At 42.5% G+C, this 22,183-nt stretch overlaps 1 protein-coding gene across 1 annotated transcript in view; it reads left to right on the top strand.

Moving 5' to 3' along the window:
• Positions 1-22,183, top strand: part of mgat4b (alpha-1,3-mannosyl-glycoprotein 4-beta-N-acetylglucosaminyltransferase B) — a 245,132-nt gene that overhangs the window by 164,393 nt on the left and 58,556 nt on the right. The window contains exon 7 of the mRNA XM_084147355.1: positions 8,556-8,631. Within this exon, the coding sequence (XP_084003481.1) occupies positions 8,556-8,631 (76 nt within the window). The remainder of the gene's footprint in view (positions 1-8,555; positions 8,632-22,183) is intronic.

Genomic DNA, 22,183 nt, shown 5'->3' with positions numbered 1-22,183 from the left:
ACAAAGGAGGAGGTAGCGGTCCTGCTGCTGGGTTGTTGCCCTCCTACGGCCTCCTCCACGTCTCCTGATGTACTGGCCTGTCTCCTGGTAGCGCCTCCATGCTCTGGACACTACGCTGACAGACACAGCAAACCTTCTTGCCACAGCTCGCATTGATGTGCCATCCTGGATGAGCTGCACTACCTGAGCCACTTGTTTGGGTTGTAGACTCCGTCTCATGCTACCACTAGAGTGAAAGCACCGCCAGCATTCATAAGTGACCAAAACGTCAGCCAGGAAGCATAGGAACTGAGAAGTGGTCTGTGGTCACCACCTGCAAAACCAGTCCTTTATTGGGGGTGTCTTGCTAATTGCCTATAATTTCCACCTGTTGTCTATTCCATTTGCACAACAGCATGTGACATTTATTGTCAATCAGTGTTGCTTCCTAAGTGGACAGTTTGATTTCACAGAAGTGTGATTGACTTGGAGTTACATTGTGTTGTTTAAGTGTTCCCTTTATTTTTTTGAGCAGTGTAAAATAACAGTAGGGGTACCGGTACAGAGTCAATGTGCGGGGGCACAGGTTAGTCGAGTTAATTGAGGTAATATGTACATGTGGGTGGAGTTGAAGTGACTATGCATTGATAATAAACAGAGAGTAGCAGCAGTGTAAAAGAGGGGGTGGGGTTGGGGGACAATGCAAATTGTCCAGGTAGCCATGATTAGCTGTTCAGGAGTCTTATGGCTTTGGGGTAGAAGCTGTTAAGAAGCCTTTTGGACCTAGACTTGGCGCTCCGGTACCGCTTGCCGTGTGGTAGCAGAGAGAACAGTCTATGACTAGGGTGGCTGGAGTCTTTGACAATTTTTAGGGCCTTCCTCTGACACCGCCTGGTATAGAGGTCCTGGATGGCAGGAAGCTTGGCCCCAGTGATGTACTGGGCTGTACGCACTACCCTGTGTAAATATCAACCGCATACACTCTCATTGGGGACCGCCTTGCAACCAGTCAGCCTGTGGTGCTCTGCAGGGAGTGGAGGAAAGAAAGCTGGGTGGGTTTTTAAAATATTTATTAGGATCCCCATTAGCTGTTGCGAAAGCTGGGGTCCACACAAAACATGAAACATGACATAATACAGAACATAATTAGACAAGAACAAAACTACATATATTTAAAAACAGCACACATAGCCTACATAGCAATACATACACACAACATCTAGTTCAAATAGGGGAGAGGAGTTGTGCCGTGAGGTGTTGCTTTATCCGTTTTTTGAAACCAGGTTTGATGTTCATTTGAGCAAAATGAGATTGAAGGGAGTTCCATGCAATAATGGCTTTATATAATACTGTACGCTTTCTTGAATTTGTTCTGGATTTGGGGATTGTGAAAAGACCCATGGTGGCATGTCTGTTGGGGTAAGTGTGTGTCTCAGAGCTGTGTGTAAGTTAACTATGCAACAATTTTGAATTTTCAACACATTAATGTTTCTTATAAAAAGAAGAAGTGATGCAGTCAGTCTCTCCTCAACTCTTAGCCAAGAGAGACTGACATGCATAGTATTAATATTAGCCCGCTGATTACAATGAAGAGCAAGACGTGCCACTCTATTCTGGGCCAGCTGCAGCTTAACTAGGTCTTTCTTTGCAGCACTTGACCACATGACTGGACAATAATCAAGATAAGACAAAACCAGAGCCTGCAGGACTTGCTTTTTGGAGTGTGGTGTCAAATAAGCAGAGCATCTCTTTATTGGGTGGATGGATGGAGGGATGGATGCAGAGAGATGAAGAGCCCCCACCAACACACACACACACACACACACACACACAAACACACTGTAAGACACTCTCACCAGCTCTCCAGTTCATTAGCTCCAGAATGCAACTTGACAGATAACTTATTTATAATCTTTACTGTCTTAACTCAATATTACAAAGCTTGAAGTTAGTATTTTCTAACAGAGAGTGCAGGTTTCCCCCTAAATAAACTCATGGCAGATCAGGCTGATAGACTAAATCATTCCCAGGTAATCCAGACTGAGTAAATCAATGTCAGATCAACCAGGCAGACAAATCAATCACACATCTGGCAGACAGACGGACAGAGCGACAGACTAATCGATATCAAATCAGCCCAGACAGTCTAATCTATTATTGTCACGTAAACAATCTGTCTGTAAGACGAGACTGTAGGCCTATTTAATTTCATACAGTCGTATAGTTATTAGTTTGTGTAGGGTATATGTTTAATTTGATAATTAGGTTAGTGATTTGGATAGGATCATGTGTCTTATGTGAAGGTCTGTGCTTTGCTTTGTTGTTATGTTCTGAGGGAGACATTGATGCGATGCAATTCATTTTCAGTTGAACTTATGACTGATTAAGTTCTAATAAACATAATGCCTTAGCTGTACACTGCATGTAGCAATTATAATGTTATCACTCCATATTCTTCCGTAGTCTTCTGCAGTATCACTATGTAGCTGCCTCCGCAGTGTTGGGCTGTACTTACGTAGAGAATCTCATAGAGTAGCCTGATTTATCACCGCACCACTGTGTCCGAAATGGCACTCGATTCCCTACATAGTGCACTACTTTTGACCAGAGCCCTGGTTCAAAGTAGTGCACCATATAGGGAATAGGCTGCCATTCAGGACGCAATCTATCACTGGGCTGGTAGCTTAGCCTGGACGATAGCGTTGGAGCCGCACAATAGAAGAAGAAGTGATTTGATGACACAACCAGTCTATTGAGATTAAAGGCAGTCTGCCCGGCCCGCTTAATCAAAGCCCCCTCGATCGATTCGCGCCAGGAGCCATGACTTACTCACCTCTCGTCCTCTCTCTCCTCTTCCCTCTCTCTCTCGCTCTCTCTCTCTCCCTCTTTCTCCTCTCCCACTATCTCCTTCTCTCTCTCTCTTCCCTGTAGCTCTCTTCTCTCTCTCTTCCTCTTTTTCTCTCCTCTCTCCTCCCTCTATCATCTATCGTCTGAGAGTCCCAGGCTTGGCCAAGGAGAATGAGACAATGTTCCCTATCGATTAACCAAGCGGCCTTGTACCAGGGCGGGACTGCAGGATGGATAGGCTGCCTATAGGGTGGTGTGTAAAGTGTGTGTGTGTGTGTTGGTGCGCACAAGTGTGTGTGTGTGCGCGCAGGTTTGTGCTTACAGGCATGTATGTGGTGGACATTCTGTACTGTAATGTTTCACCACTAAGTGCAAATGTGTGTAATTGTCTGTGTCAGCTCAAATTCAGGACAAAACAGACATTTAAAATCTTGCTCCTTGGCCTGTATTTTGAGAGAGGCAGGGGAAACCAGGTCTCTGTGCTGAGACGTTGTTTCATAATGCATGAGGAGGAGAGGACCAGGCTGAGCAGGTACACATCCCTCACATCAAATGGAGTGAGAAAAGATAAGAGGGGGAATGGAAGAAAGAGTGAGGAAAGATGGAGAGAGGAGGAGACAGGAAGCCGACTCTTTCCTTATACCTAGAATGCCCAGGGCTAGGTTGAGGAAGGATTGTACTTAGGAAACACTTGGAGAATAATATTGGTGTGGCTTAGAATGAACGCTTGTGGTATATACATAGGCTACAAATGAATGCTTATAGTAAAAGTATAAAAAATAAACATTCAAACATCTGAATATAACACAGAGACATACAGTAGATAAGTATTCAGTGTATAGAATTAGATATAATACTCAAACACAGTAAAACAAATATATACAGAATGTGTGTGTTTGCGTGTACACAGTAATTGGAGCCACCAGGAAGGAAGTAACCATTAAACATTATCCTCTGCAGACTGTATCACCATGGCAACCCCTCTAATGCTCTCTCTCATTGAGGATGTTAAACGAGCACCTATAGGAGCATGACCCTGCATTTTAAGCGCTCATCCGTCGGGGACGCTGTAGGATGCCCTCCTAAAACTTAAAGGGTAGGTAGCATAAACATAACCACATGTAACATATGGATTTGCATAAGTATAGGAAACAGAAGTCCCAATGCAAAGTTGCATCTCCATTTCTATTTTTTGAGTTATTACATAAAACCGATCAGAATTCTGAAGAAGGACGAAGTCATGCCGGCAAATGTTTTTGCGGGGTATGACGTTATATGGATGACCCGTCAATCCAGCCTATTCCCTATAATGTAAACTCCAACAGAAATAACTTCAAATGTATAACTTCAAATTAAACATGACTATCTTAGCCAGCAAGCAAGCAAGCCAGCTAAAGTTAGTTATTTTAGCTTAGCTAGCCAACCACCAGGGTCGACATACAGCGCCTTCAGAATTTTGTTGTGTTAAAGCCTGAATTCAAAATGGATTAAATCAATGTCGTTTCTCACCCATCTACACACAAAACCCCATAATGACAAAGTGAAAATATGTTTTTGGAAATCATTGCAAATATATTGAATATGAAATATAGAAATATATTTTTACAAAAGTATTCACACCCCTGAGTCAATACATGTTAGATTCACCTTTGGCAGCGATTACAGTTGTGAGTCTTTCTGGGTAAGTCTCTAAGAGCTTTCCACACCTGGATTGTGCAACATCTTTCCATTATTATTTTCAAAATTATTCAAGCTCTGTCAAATTGGTTGTTGATTATTGCTAGACAACAATTTTCAGGTCTTGCCATATATTTTTAAGCAGATTTAAGTAGAAACTAACTCGGCCACTCAGGAACATTCACTGTCTTCTTGGTAAGCATCTCCAGTGTAAATTTGGCCTTGTGTTTTAGGTTATTTTCCTGCTCAAAGGTGAATTCATCTCAGTGTCTGGTGGAAAGCAGACTGAACCAGGATTTCCTCTAGGATTTTGCCTGTGCTTAGCTCCATTCCATTTATTTTGTATCCAGAAAACCCCCCCAGGCCTTAACGATTACAAGCTTACCCATAACATGATGCAGCCACCACTATGCTTGAAAATGTGGATAGTGGTACTCAGTAATGTGTTGTATTGGTTTTGCCCCAAACATAACATTTTGTGCTCAGGAAAAAAAAGTGAATTGCTTTGCCACATTTTTTGCAGCATTAATTTAGTACCTTGTTGCTGACAGGATACATGTTTTCAAATATTTTATTCTGTACAGGCTTCCTTCTTTTCACTCTGTCATTTAGGTTAGTATTGTGGAGTAACTACAATGTTGTTAATCCATCCTGAGTTTTCTCCTATCACAGCCATTAAACTTTGTAACGGTTTTAATGTCACCAATGGCCTCATGGTGAAATCCCTGAGCGGTTTCCTTCCTCTCCAGCAACTGAGTTCGGAAGGACGCCTGTATCTTTGTAGTCATCCAAAGTATAATTAATAAATTAATCATGCTCAAAAGGATATTCAATGTCTGCTTTAAAATGTGTACCCATCTACCAATATGTGTCCTTCTTTGCGAGGCAATGGAAAACCTCCCTGGTCTATGTGGTTGAATCTGTGTTTGAAATTCACTGCTGGACTGAGGGACCTTACAGATAATTGTATGTGTGGGGTACAGAGATGAGTAGTCATTCAAAAATCAAGGTAAACACTATTATTGCACACAGAGTGAGTCCATGCAACGTATTATGTGACTTGTTAAGCACATTTATACCCCTGAACGTATTTAGGCTTGCCATAACAAAGGGGTGAATACTTATTGACTCAAGACATTTGCGCTTTTCATTTTTAATGCATTTGTAAAAATTTTGAAAAACATTATTCCACTTTGACATTACGGGGTATTGTGTGCAGGCCAGTGACAAACAAATCTCAATGTAGTCCATTTTAAATTCAGGCTGTAACACAGCAAAATGTGGAATAAGTAAAGGGGTGTGAATACTTTCTGAAGGCACTGTAGCTAAGTAGTAAGCCAGAGAACAACACCAAGTAGTCTAGCACTAGTCTAGGTGCTTCAGAGGGAGAGGGCTTTTCATCTGGCCAAGGGAGAGTCAGCTAATTCAATAGTGATATAGTGAGGAAAATCCACATTGAACTTACCTGGTTTATCTCCATCACTGCTGACACTCACGATGTACCGGCAGGTCGGTAGGAAACAGAGGTTGCAGGCTTTACATTCACGCTAGGCACAGCATCTGTTTTCAGGAGGAGTGATGAATCACGCTTCACCATCTGGCAGTCCGACGGACAAATCTGGGTTTGGCAGATGCCAGGAGAACGCTACCTGCCCCAATACATAGTGCCAACTGTAACGTTTGGTGGAGGAAGAACAATGGTCTGGGGCTGTTTTTCATGGTTTGGGCTAGGCCCCATAGTTCCAGTGAAGGGAAAACTTAACGCTACAGCATACAATGACATTCTAGATGATTCTGTGCTTCCAACTTTGTGGTAACAGTTTGGGGAAAGCATAATGTTTCCACCTCGATGTTTGACGGTGGGGATGGTGTTCTTGGGGTCATAGGCAGCATTCCTCCTCCTCCAAACACGGCGAGTTGAGTTGATGCCAAAGAGCTCGATTTTGGTCTCATCTGACCACAACACTTTCACCCAGTTCTCCTCTGAATCATTCAGATGTTCATTGGCAAACATCAGACGGCCCTGTAAATGTGCTTTCTTGAGCAGGGGGACCTTACGGGCGCTGCAGGATTTCAGTCCTTCACGGCGTAGTGTGTTACCAATTGTTTTCTTGGTGACTATGGTCCCAGCTGGCTTGAGATCATTGACAAGATCCTCCCGTGTAGTTCTGGGCTGATTCCTCACCGTTCTCATGATCATTGCAACTCCACGAGGTGAGATCTTGCATGGAGCCCCAGGCCGAGGGAGATTGACAGTTATTTTGTGTTTCTTCCATTTGCGAATAATCGCGCCAACTGTTGTCACCTTCTCACCAAGCTGCTTGGCGATGGACTTGTAGCCCATTCCAGCCTTGTGTAGGTCTACAATCTTGTCCCTGACATCCTTGGAGAGCTCTTTGTTCTTGGCCATGGTGGAGAGTTTGGAATCTGATTGATTGATTACTTCTGTGGACAGGTGTCTTTTATACAGGTAACAAGCTGAGATTAGGAACACTCCCTTTAAGAGTGTGCTCCTAATCTCAGCTCGTTACCTATATAAAAGACACCTGGGAGCCAGAAATCTTTCTGATTGAGAGGGGGTCAAATACCTATTTCCCTCATTAAAATGCAAATCAATTCATAACATTTTTGACATGCGTTTTTCTGTATTTTTTTGTTGTTATTCTGTCTCTCACTGTTCAAATAAACCTACCATTAAAATTATAGACTGATAATTTCTTTATCAGTGGGAAAACGTACAAAATCAGCAGGGGATCAAATACTTTTTTCCCTCACTGTATGTGCCTCCTCATGGTGAATGTACCATCCATTTACCAGATGGGAATAAAGGCCTTAGGGGAGAGAACCTCATAATCTTTATTGTGCATGTGATGTGGTGCGTCACCATGCCTATCTCCCGGCACAGCTGATATTCATAAAGCTTATCAAGCAGTTAGAAAGAAATATTTTGATTCAAATGTTTACACATTGTTCTTTGGAAATGACTGTTTGCATGTCTAATCAAGCCTTATTGTGTTGTTTTCTGTTATAGGTACACATTTCAATGTGTACACCATGTACAAACTTTGATGTAGGCCTAGCTACAAGATTTGCTCCTCGTTTGCCTCGAACAATTGCTTTATCTTTATATAGCCACAATATAAATGATTTAGGCTACTATTTCAGCCTAGCAAAGGATTATGTATGTCTGAAGCCATTGCATGTGTTGTTATTGTAAAGTAAGATTTGAATGGGCAAACAGATTTTAGGAATGGTGCTGCCGGAGGGCCGTCTTTTATTGGATGAAACTATGAGAAGTAAGTTGCGTTCAGGGGCATTCTTCTCCTGGTGTAGTAGTTGCTGCCTGCTGTATGGCTGCTCTAATCAGTGTGTTATTTTTCCCTTTTCATGTTATCGATGCCTGTTTTCATCACAGTGTGTTTATACAAGCTACTCTGTGTGTGTGTGTGTGTGCATGAGGTTCCTATGTTTGGTTCCAATAGGCATAGCTAATCGAATTGAGCGTGCGTGAAGACAGTAACTTGGCAAATAGTTGTTTTCCTTACTCATATTTTCAATATCTCATTGATATCCAGTGACAAAGACAACCTTGTGTTCTGCTCCTAATCTGAACCAGGAGCCACTAATCCACTTCCTGCTTCTCCTCGCTCTCCTCTTACACAAGAGGATAGAGGACTAGGGGCACGGCCCCGCTTAGACCAGAAGGTTATGGTTTCCATTTATTGACTCTTCCGACAATACATACAGTTCCTACGTTATGAATTCAGATGCAGAACATGTGTCCGAGTTATAACAAAGTGAGTTATGCCAAAGGGAGACACTGGCTTGTGTACCCAGGCCTGAATGCCAATGAAATAGTAGTACGTCGGATAAATTCCCTCAGTGTTATGTCGGTATGCATGGATATGGATCATGTGTTGATGCTGAAGTGTGTGTCTGTGTCTGTCTCTCTGTGTCTGTCTGTCTGTCTCTGTCTCTGTCTCTGTCTCTGTCTCTGTGTGTGTCTGTGTGTGTCTAATCGCATCCTCTGTCATTTTCCTCTTTCTTTCCAGATGGCGGACAAAGCAGAATTTGGATTACTGCTTCCTCATGATGTACGCCCAGTCCAAAGGGACCTACTATGTGCAGGTACGAAACCTCAAGCCTCTTGAAGTATGCATCTGTTTACAGTGTTTTCTGTAAAGACTGAAGCAATTACTATATTCTGCATTGTGAAATGAGAATCTAGAAGTGTGTAAACACTATGAACTGTTTGTTCTGGGAATAATAGTTCTGACATGGCAGTGCTTGGAACTACATTGCTCACAGGGCAGCCATTGCGCATAACCTTCGGGCAGGTGGCACTCCACTTCAGCTTTCCACGCTATAGTCCTACAGAAGCAATCTAGAAAGCAATCGTGAGGGTGACAGAGCAATAACATTAGCCCCAGTCGTCTCCCGCCGCCGGGGCTGCATTCGTGAGAGCCGACAAGCGCCTGCTGTTTAGATTTTTGATTTGACTTATTAGGATCCCCATTAGCCGACGCCAATGGCGACGGCTAGTCTTACTGGGGTCCGACACATAATGAAAAATACATTGCAGACATACATTTAAAAACATTAACATGTAGTGTGTTTGTGTGTGTGTGCGCATCTATCAGTTACACATACATGTCAGTACATGCACACAACAAGTAGGTCACATGGGGAAGAGGCGTTGTTCCGTGAGGTGTTGCTTTATTTGTTTTTTGAAATTAGGTTTTCTGTTCACTTGCGCTATATGAGATGGAAGGGAGCTCCATTCATGGCTCTGTATAATACTGTACATTTCCTTGAATTTGTGCTGGTGGCATGTCTAGTGGGGTAAGTGTGTGTGTATGTTGACTATGCAAACAATTTGGAATTTCCAACACATTGTTTGTTATAAAAACAAGAAGTGATGCATTCAGTCGTTCCTCAACTCTTAGCCAAGAGAGACTGGCATGCATAGTATTAATATTAGCCCTCTGATTACAATGAAGAGCAAGTCGTGCTTTAAAAAATGCTGTGCAGGTGTGGTTGGAAGGCCAAGGGATTAAATGAAAACCACACCACAAAAATACAATATGCATTACATAAGTACAAAAATAGAAAAGGTTTGTTAAACAGATAACAAAACCTACTAATTGTAAATGTATAAATGAATTGATAGTAATCACGAGGAAAAAATAACAATACTTGTTTTGTTTAAATATGTGTGAGCATTAGGCTAAATGGAGGAGATTACTAAGTAGTTTGGTTCATCAGGCTGACCCCCAGTCTTCACTTAAAGTTATTGAGGGATGATGAGGTTTTGGCAATGTGAAGATAAGAATTCCAGAGTATGGTACCTCTGTATCTGATTGAGAATTGACTATGTGAGGTGCGACAGTGGGGAGGGTGAAGGTTATCGCAGTGTTATATAGATGGATTTCAGAAATACACCAATTCTTCTAGGATTTTAGAAAAATGGTAGTACAGATAGTGGGTGATAATTCGTAAAAGTTCTTGGATCCCCAGATTTATAGAAGGGGATAACTTTGGCAATTAATTTTTTTTATGAACAATACCAGTTTGCATAAGGTTGTTGAAGATATACGTTATCGGCTCAGTAATTGAGGAAGACACTGATTTCACCAATCAGTTTCTTCTGTGTAGTAAAACGTGTATGATCTGTGTAGTAATATTATTTGAATCAGAAATCCATGTGCATTGCTAGTTATAGCCTAATGTTAGCTACCTAGCTAACATTGAACCTAGTTGGTTAGCTTTAGCTACCTGCAGATTCATACTACAGCAATGACAATCCGTTTGTATTGGTAGTAGTATGTGTTGGGATTATGCCGGTTCATTGATTAGACACATCTAGCTAAGTGAATGGGTCACTATTGTCTAGACATGTAAACATGTTCATGAAATACAATAGATGTCTAAACCAAAGACTCCACTTCAGCCAGATGATTACATGACCCATCAAATTAGCCAGGTGTGTCTGGGGGTGATTACGGCCATCTATTTTATTTCATGAACATGTGTACATGTCTAGACAATAGTGACCCATTCACTTAGCTATATGTGGCTGGGGGGGTGGTTATAGCATTTATTTCACATGACCCATCAATTTAGACAATTGTGTCTGGGTAAGCATCATCTAATAATTATATTTTTATCTGGGCACTTTATGTTTTTGATATTGCTACTATGCAAGTAACCATTTCACTGTACCGTTTACACCTTCTGTATCCTGTGCATGTGACAAATAAACATTGATTTTATTTGATATAGTGTGTGTTTACCAGAGACGGTAATGTGAAGAGCAACAGGACCTGCACCAAAGTCAGATTAGGATATAGGCCAATGACTAGATAGTGTATTTTTAGCTGGAGTTTTTCCTTATTGTAGGCTACTACTTTGACCACGTTTAGTCTTGAAATCTTTGGTTGTTTAGTACACTCACTCTGTATAGCACATGGCCTCATGTGAATCCTTAAAGAGATGGGTGGGGCTAAGGCTTAAGCGTGTGTGAACGATGCTGAATGGGTGTAGACAAAGAAGAGCTCTCCAGTAGGTCTACCAAAACATTCAAGGGCCATTTCCTCAAAAGTGGGGTGTCAAGTTTATCAACGTTCAAAGCAGAATGTCTTTCCCATTTTTCCTCAACTGCAGTGTATGATATAACATTTTCTAGCTCTGAGTCTCTACTTTTATCCAATGTAAAAAATAATTTAAAAAAATCTAATTTTGCTACATAGGACCGATTCCAGGTGGTGGGTCACATTTTGTCTCCTGCAACTTCTTCAACAGCAACACCCTTCATTACCAGATTCAGCTGAGGACTAGAACTTAAGGAATGATTTGTACCAAATACAATGCTCTTAGTTTTAGAGATGTTCAGGATTAGTTTATTACTGGCCACACATTCTAAAACTGACTGCAACTTTTTGTTAACGGTTTCAGTGACTTCATTAGCTGTGGATGCTGACACGTACAGTACCAGTCAAAAGTTTGGACACACCTACTCATTCCAGGGTTTTGCTTTATTTTTACTATTTTCTACTTTGAAGAATAATAGTGAAGACATCATGTGAAAATAACACATATGGAATCATGTAGTAACCAGAAAGGTGTTAAACAAATCTAAATATATTTTATATTTGAGATTTTTCGAAGTAGCCACTCTTTGCCTTGATGACCGCTTTGTACACTCTTGGCATTCTCTCAACCAGTTTCATGAGGTAGTCACCTGGAATGCATTTCAATGAACATATGTGCCTTGTTAAAAGTTAATTTGTGGAATTTCTTTCCATCAGTTGTGTTGTGACAAGGTAGAGTTGGTATACAGAAGATAGCCCTATTTGGTAAAAGACCAAGTCCATATTATGGCAAGAACAGCTCAAATAAGCAAAGAGAGATGACAGTCCATCATTACTTTAAGACATGAGGTCAGTCAATCCGGAACATTTCAAGAACTTTGAAAGTGCAGTCGCAAAAACCATCAAGCGCTATGATGAAACTGGCTCTTATGAGGACCGCCACAGGAAAGGAAGACACAGAGTTATCTCTGCTGCAGAGGATAAGTTCATTAGAGTTAACTGCACCTCAGATTGCAGCCCAAATAAATGCTTCACAGAGTTCAAGTAACAGACACATTTCAACATCAACTGTTCAGAGGAGACTGTGTGAATCAGGCCTTCATGGTCGAATTGCTGCAAAGAAACCACTACTAAAGGACACCAATAAGAAGAAGAGACTTGCTTGGGCCAAGAAACACAAGCAATGGACATTAGACCGGTGGAAATGTGTCCTTTGGTCTGATGAGTCCAAATGTGAGATTTTTGGTTCCAACCGCCGTGTCTTTGTGAGACGCAGAGTAGGTGAAGGGATGATCTCCACATGTGTGGTTCCTACCGTGAAGCATGGAGGAGGAGAAGGAGGTGTGATGGTGTGGGGTTGATTTGCAGGTGACACTGTCAGTGATTTATCAAGGCCCACTTAACCAGCATGGCTACCACATCATTCTGCAGCAATACGCCATCCCAACTGGTTTGCGCTTAGTGGGATTATCATTTGTTTTTCAACAGTACAATGACCCAAAACACACCTCCAGGCTGTATAAGGGTGATTTGACCAAGAAGGAGAGTGATGGAGTGCTGCATCAGATGACCTGGCCTCCACAATCATCCGACCTCAACCCAATTGAGATGGTTTGGGATGAGTTGGACCGCGGAGAGTGAAGGAAAAGCAGCCAACAAGTGCTCAGCATATGTGGGAACTCCTTCAAGACCATTGTAAAAGCATTCCTCATGAAGCTGGTTGAGAGAATGCCAAGAGTGTGCAAAGCTGTCATCAATGCATGGGTGGCTACTTTGAAGAATCTCAATGGTTGTGGCAGGTCATTGGTAAAAATAGAAAAGAGTAGAGGGCCTAGAGAGCTGCCCTGTGGTACACCACACTTTACATGTCTGACATTGGAGAAGCTTCAATTAAAGAAAAACCTCTGAGTTTTATTAGATAGATAGCTCTGAATCCACGATATGGCAGAAGTTGAAAAGCCATAACGCAAGTTTTCTCAACACCAGATTATGGTCAATAATATAGTATCAAAGGCTGCACTGAAATCAAACAGTACTGCTCCCACAATCTTCTTATTATCAATTTCATGAAGCCTTAACAGTTCTAACAGTCAATTTCCTAACAGGTGCATGTTTATCAATAATTGGATGAAGCAATTTCATAAATTCATCAAGTGCATCGTCTGGATGCTCCTTATTAATCACATCAGACCAGCAAATATTTTTAACATCATCCACAAAAGAGTCACAGCAAAATCCTTATTTCTAAGGCTACATACACTACATGACCAAAGGTATGTGGACACCTGCTCATCAAACATCTCATTCCAAAATCATGGACATTAATATGGAGTTGCCCCCCCCTTTGCTGCCATAACAGCCTCCACTCTTCTGGGAAGGCTTTCCACTAGATGTTGGAACGTTGCTGCGGGGAATTGCTTCCATTCAGCCACAAGAGCATTAGTGAGGTTGGGCACTGATGTTGGGCGATTAGGCCTGGCTCGCAGTCGGCCTTCCAATTCATCCCAAAGGTGTTCGATGAGGTCAGGGCTCTGTGCAGGCCAGTCAAGTTCTTCCACACCGATCTCGACAAACCGTTTCTGTATGGACCTCGCTTTGTGCTCACGGGCAATTGTCATGCTGAAACAGGAAAGGGCTTTCCCCAAACTGTTGCCACAAAGTTGGAAGCACAGAATCGTCTAGAATTTCATTGTATGCTGTAACATCACGATTTCCCTTCACTGGAACTAAGGGGCCTAGCCCAAACCATGAAAACAGCCCCAGACCATTATTCCCCCTCCACCAAACTTTGCAGTTGGCACTATGCATTGGGGCAGGTAGCGTTCTCCTAGCATCCGCCAAACCCAGATTCATCCGTCGGACTGGCAGATGGTGTAGCTTGATTCATCACTCCAGAGAACGGGTTTCCACTGCTCCAGAGTCCAATGGCGGTAAGCTTTACACCACTCCAGTCGACGCTTGGCATTGTGCATGTTGATCTTAGGCTTGTGTGCGGCTGCTTGGCCATGGAAACCCATTTCATGAAGCTCCCGACGAACAGTTATTGTGCTGATGTTGCTTCCAGAGGCCGTTTGGAACTAGGTAGTGAATGTTGCAACTGAGGACAAACGATTTGTATGTACTATGCGCTTCAGCACTCGTGATCCCGTTCTGTGAGCTTGTGTGGCCTGCCACTTCACGGTGGAGCCATTGTTGTTCCTAAACGTTTCCACTTAACAATAACAGCACTTACAGTTGACCGGGGCAGCTCTAGCAGGGCAGAAATTTGATGAACTGACTTGTTGGAAAGGTGGTATCTTATGACGGTGCTGTGTTGAAATTCACTGAGCTCTTCAGTAAGGCCATTCTACTGCCAATGTTTGTCTATGGAGATTGCATGGCTGTGTGCTCGATTTCATACACCTGTCAGCAACGGGTGTGGCTGAATAGCCGAATCCACTAATTTGAAGGGGTTTGCACATATTTTTGCATATATAGTGTATATTAATATGGGCTATTTTCAGCCCTTTCCTGGGTAGCTTATCAGAGACATAATATGGAAAAGAGCAAACGAAGCAAGAGGGGGGAAAAAAACAGCAATCCATTAATCAGTTGGTGTGTGTGTTTGTGCTGCGGGGTTGAAGCTATGAACCCATAGGTTTGACTCTCTCATCCCTTCCAGACCTTTGGGAGGGAGGGTGGACAATGAGCCTGTCATGTCCTCACTCGCTCTGGCAGCTTTCATGGCTTGGATAAGTTCTTTCCTCTTCTGGTGCACAGCTTCAGGATAGTCCTCGTTGAGGAAGCTGTACATTCCTCTCATTTTCTTGGCTCTTTCCAGAACAGCTACCTTGTCCTGGAACCTCAGGAACTTGACCAATATCGGCCTGGGCCTGTCACCTGGGCTGGTGGTGGGTTATCCAGTCCTGTGGGCACACTCCACTGCAATCTTCCTGTGGTCCATCTTCAGTTTCTCCGAGATCATTTCCCTCACTTTGTCCTCAGACTCCGTCCAGGTCTCTTGTGGAGATTCTGCAATTCCGTCCACAACAAAGTTTTTCCGCCTTTATTGTCCCTCAAGATAATCTGATTTCTCCGTCATTGTTATCATGGATTCACATTCAGAACTGATGTCCGCTCTCAATGACTTACAGATTGCTGTCATCTTACCGTTCTCCTGTTTAAACTCATCGAGCTGACCCTGGGAGAACTGCAAACCTTTCTTTAGGTCCTGGACCTCCTGGACAGGTCGTTCATTCTTTTATAAGTTGACATATCACTTGAAGCTATCTTGTTGTTGTAACAACTGCTTGTAGAACTCTTTTTGTTTGTTTAAAAGATCCTTCACCTGTGATAGAGAGACACCACTGTCCTCAACTGTACTTCCACCGGTTTCTGTCTTTTTCATGGTAGCAACGTAGGCTACGCTGTTACTCCTCACAGTTCCAGACAGGTCAGGACGCAGGGAAGATGGAAACAGCAACAAACAGCAGGGATCTATTCAGTCACAAGCCCGGGACAATCCACGGTCCCAGCCATAAGGGCTAACCGGTCGCGGACTGTGTTCAAGCCCTCAAGAAAGAAAACCCAGCTAGCTTGATAGGCAGCTAGCAGCTCCTCAGACCCTTGGTCGGACAGATAGCAGCGGTCCCAGCAACTGATGCCAACCGCGTCACAGGATCCAAACTCCAAAAAAGGTAGATAGCTAGTAACAAAACTTTTTAAGAGACTTTAAAAACTTTCCAAAACAACAAACTGAGCTATCCCTCGTTCCGTATTGACATTAACACTCGACGCGGTTGCGTATTTTGACAGCGCTACTTGCTCTGAACTTCAAGGAGGTTCTGCTCTGGTAAAGAGCACAGTTATTACTTCCACGTTAGTTCCCAGCTGGGGAAGGAAGTGGAAAGATGCTAACTCTGTCAGGTAGATGCAGACCAGAGGCAGATTAGGGGGAGCATTGTGATTAGGTTTGTGATTTGGTTACCGTCTTCCTGCTGCTGGAAGACATCATCCCCCCTTCCTACCCCTACTGTATGAGGATATGTTGACACACCACCAGGCCTGCTCCGTCAAAGCAACTTCGGAACAAGAAGACAATCTGTTTCCATTGAAGATGAGACTGAGAGAATCCAACGCATGTGTAGCAGATGGCTCAGACGCCAACGCTTGTTACATGTGACATTGTGTGCTTTGATGAGAGTACAGAAACATTTGGTTCTGTGTTCGTCAGATATACTGTCTAAATAATTCCCATCACCTGGAGAGATCCTTCAGACTTGTTCACAATGTGCCATTGTACTCATTAGAGGAACCAGGAGAACATGTTAAAATGGCTGTACAATTGGGTTACTCACCTTTCAGGTTCACATTGTTTGTATGTTTTTTTTATTTACGAAATAAAACCACACATATGGATACAGTACAATGCCATTAAAATCACTGAGGATGACACAACAAAGTTAAACGTATATCCATTGTGGTCCTCATGAAAATACATAAACAAAACATACACAAGATTATAACATGAAAACAAAATACATCTCAAATACATCTCATCAATAAGGAGGAAACTGTAAAAGGAATAAAATAGATAACCAAGTAACGTTCATTGAAACAATTATACTTTCTTTAAGCCGCTGCAGTTTTAAAGCATTTTGCCCATCAACCATTTCTTAAGGTTTATCTTAAAACTCCCTAGCGTAGGGATGGATTTTATATGGTTTGGTACCCCATTTCATTCTTCTGTTAAGGAAAGAGCTTTTTCCAGCCATGCTCCTATAGCGTAGAGGTCTGATATTGGCAACACTGGATCTGGTGTGATTGCTATGAGCATCTCTAATTCAATTAAAATAACCAGACAGATGACTGGGGGCAAGGTCATGTATAGCTTTAAAAACCATAAACCGTTTGATCTGCACCACCTGGAGATCAACTGGAAGCCAGTTAAATTCCCTGAAATTATTAGGGCTGAGCTATTAAAGTTTGCCCTTCAGATGTGTTGTTATGCCATTGAACCATGAGATACAGTGCCACTATGACTATGCTTGTATCAGAGATGCCAGGGTCCTCATAGTCTCTGTATCCAGGAACTTGGCTACCACAGGAACTTTGTCCTGGAGTGAACCTTCCCAATGAGCTTCAGAGCCATGAGTTCACCTGTCATGTGTTGGCTCAGTTCACATCCCAAGCATGTAACAGAGCATGTGTCCTTCACCACTACACCATTACACTTCACCGAGAAGTTGGAAGAGTTTCTAACTTTGTGTTTGCCTAAATGCAGAGACAGTTTGTTGTCGGATAACCACTTAGTCAGTTCGCTGCTTAGGGTCTTTTCAACAGTCTCCTCATTCTTAAGTGAAACCAAGAGGACAGAATCATCCGCATATAGGAACAAAGGGCATGAAGAGTCCATGTCATTTATGTACAGCAAAAAAAGCTAAGGCCCCAAAATGCTCCCATGGGGGATATCACAGTTTATCTCCTTAGCATCAGACAGTGTCCCACCCACATCCACCCTTGGACCCTATCAGTTAGGTATGACTTCACCCATAATAAGAAGTTGGTGCCAAAACCAATTGCTTTCAGTTTGTACAACAGAATATCATGATTCACAGTATGAAATGCTTTTTGTAGGTCAAGCATCACCATACCACAGAAGTTTCCCTTGTCAATTTCTTGCTTGCTAAAATCTGTCAAGTATAGTAAACAAGTGTCGGTAGAATAGGAATGTCTAAAACCGGACTGAAGGATATATAAAATGTTATGGTCATCAATGTACTTTAGGATCTGTTCATGGAGTTCTCTTTCTAAAACCTTTGACAACACACTCAAGATTGACACTGGTCTGCAGTTCCCTTGTTCAACTTTGCTTCCTTTCTTGTAAATGTTTTAACTCGTGTGGTACCTTTCCATGTTGAATGGAAAGGTTGATGATGTGTGTTACATAAAATCCAATACAATCAGCAGCATCACTCAGGAATCTAGCTGGGATGTTATCCAGTGCTGTGGCTTTCTGTTTGTCAAGATCTTTAAGCATCTTTGTAACATCTAAAGTTGAAACCTGGGAAAATGCAAACTGTCCTTCAGAGACGCCCTTGGCTGAATAATACATTTTAATATGATGGTTTCCAAAGGTGCCAGAGCATTCTGGGAGTTGATCAACAAGGTTGCTGGAAATGGTGGTGAAAAACTAATTTAACTCAATTATCAGCCACCTGTGCTCTGTAAAAAAAAAAAAAAAAAAAAAAAAAAAAGTGTACCATTGATGTTCAGTCCAATGCTGTTTTTTGCTTGTTGCTAGTGCCTAGGTCCTTGAGTCTCCCAAAGTTCCCTGGGGTCATTTCTATGGTCCTGGATCTTGCTCTTATAGAAGGACAGTTTTGCTTCGTCAACCAGCCTTTGAACTGTATTTCTTAGGTGTTTGTATTGAGTGAAGGAATCTGGCAATTTTGACCTCAGTCTTTTAGAGCATTGTTTCTCAAGGTGATGGAATGAAGGATTTCCCTACTGAGCCGGGATTCTGGCCTTTGTTTGATCCTCATCACTTTTAGGGGTGCCAACTTGTCCACAGTACTGACAAATCTACCTTGGAAGAGTTCCCATGCTCTATCAACATCCTCACTTTCCATAACATCAGACCAGTCTACCTGTCCTAGCAGTTCATTAAATTGTTTTTTGTCATCGATTTTGAGGGATTTTGTCCTGATGGTATTGTGACAATTTACCAGGTTTTTTCTCACTTTCCTAGTGCGGTGTATTAAGAAATGGTTGCTAATTCCATTTGCAATTACACCACTTTGGGATATCTTGTGATTGATCTCATTATTGTATAAGATAATGTCAGTCTGACTGGTGTCACAGATTCTTGTGGGCTCATTTATCAACTGAGTTAAACAGAACGTTTTGCAAAAGTTAGACAAGGCCTTATACATGTTCACTACATCAGCATTTACATCACCCAGTAGAATCACTTCAGAGTTTAGAAAGTCACAGTGGGCAGTAAACACATTTTCAAGTATCTCTCAACATTTACATTTAAGTAATTTAGCAGACGATCTTATCCAGAGTGACTTACAAATTGGTGCATTCAACTTAGGATAGCCAGTGGGACAACCACTCCTTTTTTTTATGGGGGGGAATAGTTATACTATTCCAGGTATTCCTTAAAGAGGTAGGGTTTCAAGTGTCTCTGGAAGGTGGTCAGTGACTCCGCTGTCCTGGCGTCGTGGGGGAGCTTGTTCCACCATCTCATAAAAGTCACTCTGGTCTGGAGGTCTATACAAGCCCCTACCAAGATTGGTTTGCTCTTAGGTAATAATATATCCAGCCAAACTGCTTCCACGCAATCATGATTTAAATGAGTTCTCATGTTAAAACCAATGTCTGCTCTGACATTAATGCACACACCCCATCCTCTCCGATTTCTGTCCTTTTGGGTAATTAGGAAGTTTTCTATTTCTGAGTCTTTGATGGAAGGATCTAGCCAAGTCTCTGTGAAACATGAAACCGCTGCATTACTCTTTCTGGCAGTCAAATCTCTATTTTTGGCAGTAGACTGCGTACATTAAGATGTTAACAATGCAAAACCTCTGGAGGCGAGGGGCTTGAAAGAGTCTACCTCAGGAAGTTCAGTTTGGGAAACTTGGTTGAGGTCACCCCCTGAGTTCTCCTCATCACCAAGGAAGGCTGCTGACTCAATTGATTGGTCCTCCATCTGCTCTCCCACAAAGGGTTAAACTCTGTCCATCTTCATGCAGCGTTGGTCCTCCGCCTCGGATGATGGTAACTGTGTAAGAAGACATTAAAATAAGCAGGTTCAAATCCACACCTGCAACACAATCCAACATGCAGGTAACTGCCAAAATTATGGAAACACTTGAGTAAATGAGGGATACAAAGTATATTGAAAGCAGGTGCTTCCACACAGGTGTGGTTCCTGAGTTAATTAAGATGTTAACATCCCATCATGCTTAGGGTCATGTATACAGTGGGGGGAAAAAGTATTTAGTCAGCCACCAGTTGTGCAAGTTCTCCCACTTAAAAAGATGAGAGAGGCCTGTAATTTTCATCATAGGTACACGTCAACTATGACAGACAAAACGAGAAAAAAAAATCCAGAAAATCAGGATTTTTAATGAATTTATTTGCAAATTATGGTGGAAAATAAGTATTTGGTCAATAACAAAAGTTTCTCAATACTTTGTTATATACCCTTTGTTGGCAATGACACAGGTCAAATGTTTTCTGTAAGTCTTCACAAGGTTTTCACACACTGTTGCTGGTATTTTGGCCCATTCCTCCATGCAGATCTCCTCTAGAGCAGTGATGTTTTGGGGCTGTCGCTGGGCAACACGGACTTTCAACTCCCTCCAAAGATTTTCTATGGGGTTGAGATCTGGAGACTGGCTAGGCCACTCCAGGACCTTGAAATGCTTCTTACGAAGCCACTCCTTCGTTGCCCGGGCGGTGTGTTTGGGATCATTGTCATGCTGAAAGACCCAGCCACGTTTCATCTTCAATGCCCTTGCTGATGGAAGGAGGTTTTCACTCAAAATCTCACGATACATGGCCCCATTCATTCTTTCCTTTACACGGATCAGTCGTCCTGGTCCCTTTGCAGAAAAACAGCCCCAAAGCATGATGTTTCCACCCCCATGCTTCACAGTAGGTATGGTGTTCTTTGGATGCAACTCAGCATTCTTTGTCCTCCAAACATGACGAGTTGAGTTTTTACCAAAAAGTTATATTTTGGTTTCATCTGACCATATGACATTCTCCCAATCCTCTTCTGGATCATCCAAATGCACTCTAGCAAACTTCAGACAGGCCTGGACATGTACTGGCTTAAGCAGGGGGACACGTCTGGCACTGCAGGATTTGAGTCCCTGGCTGCGTAGTGTGTTACTGATGGTAGGCTTTGTTACATTGGTCCCAGCTCTCTGCAGGTCATTCACTAGGTCCCCCCGTGTGGTTCTGGGATTTTTTTTTTCAGTCTTCCCAGCCTGGTGCAGGTCTACAATTTTGTTTCTGGTGTCCTTTGACAGCTCTTTGGTCTTGGCCATAGTGGAGTTTGCAGTGTGACTGTTTGAGGTTGTGGACAGGTGTATTTTATACTGATAACAAGTTCAAACAGGTGCCATTAATACAGGTAACGAGTGGAGGAGAGAGGAGCCTCTTAAAGAGGACGTTACAGGTCTGTGAGAGCCAAAAATCTTGCTTGTTTGTAGGTGACCAAATACTTATTTTACACCATAAATTGCAAATAAATTCATTAAAAATCCTACAATGTGATTTCCTGGATTTTTTTTCCTCAATTTGTCTGTCATAGTTGACTTGTACCTATGATGAAAATTACAGGCCTCTCTCATCTTTTTAAGTGGGAGAACTTGCACAATTGGTGGCTGACTAAATACTTTTTTTCCCCACTGTAAAAATACTGGTCAGGCCATTAATTTGGCTGTGCCCCCATAGGATGACAATGCCCCTATCCACAGAGCACGAGTAGTCACTGAATGGTTTGATGAGCATGAAAACGATGTAAACCATATGCCATGGCCGTCTCAGTCACCAGATCTCAATCCAATTGAACACATGGGAGATTCTGGAGCGGCGCCCGAGACAGCGTTTTCCAACCATCAACAAAACACCAAATGATGGAATTTTTTGTGGAAGAATAGTGTTGCATCCCTCCAATAGAGTTCCAGACACTTGTAGAATCAGTTACCTGTACCTGCAACGTCAAAAAGGTGCCCGCTACCTGACCCTAAAGCACAGCAAACAGACAAAAAAACTAAACAGGTGCATATGCTTAAACACATCCCCACTCCTCGTTAGCGGGCATACTTTAGCCACTAGGATGGAAACATTTACCTTCAGGCTATACTCAAACCCTACACCCCAACCCGAGCACTCCATTCTGCCACCTTTGTTCTCTTCGCCCTCCCACCCTTACGGGGGTCAGCTTCCGCTCAGCCCGGTCAAACTCTTCTCTGTCCTGGCACCCCAATGGTGGAACGAGCTTCCCTCTGACGTTAGGACAGCAGAGTCCCTGCCCATCTTCCAAAAATGCCTGAAACCCTACCTCTTCACGGATTATCTTGATTAATCCC

The sequence above is a fragment of the Coregonus lavaretus genome (assembly GCF_964263955.1).
Source record: "Coregonus lavaretus genome assembly, chromosome: 29".
Classification (NCBI taxonomy): domain Eukaryota; kingdom Metazoa; phylum Chordata; class Actinopteri; order Salmoniformes; family Salmonidae; genus Coregonus; species Coregonus lavaretus.
The sequence above is the reverse complement of the archived record's forward strand: the minus strand, read 5'-3'. Positions and strand labels throughout refer to the sequence as shown.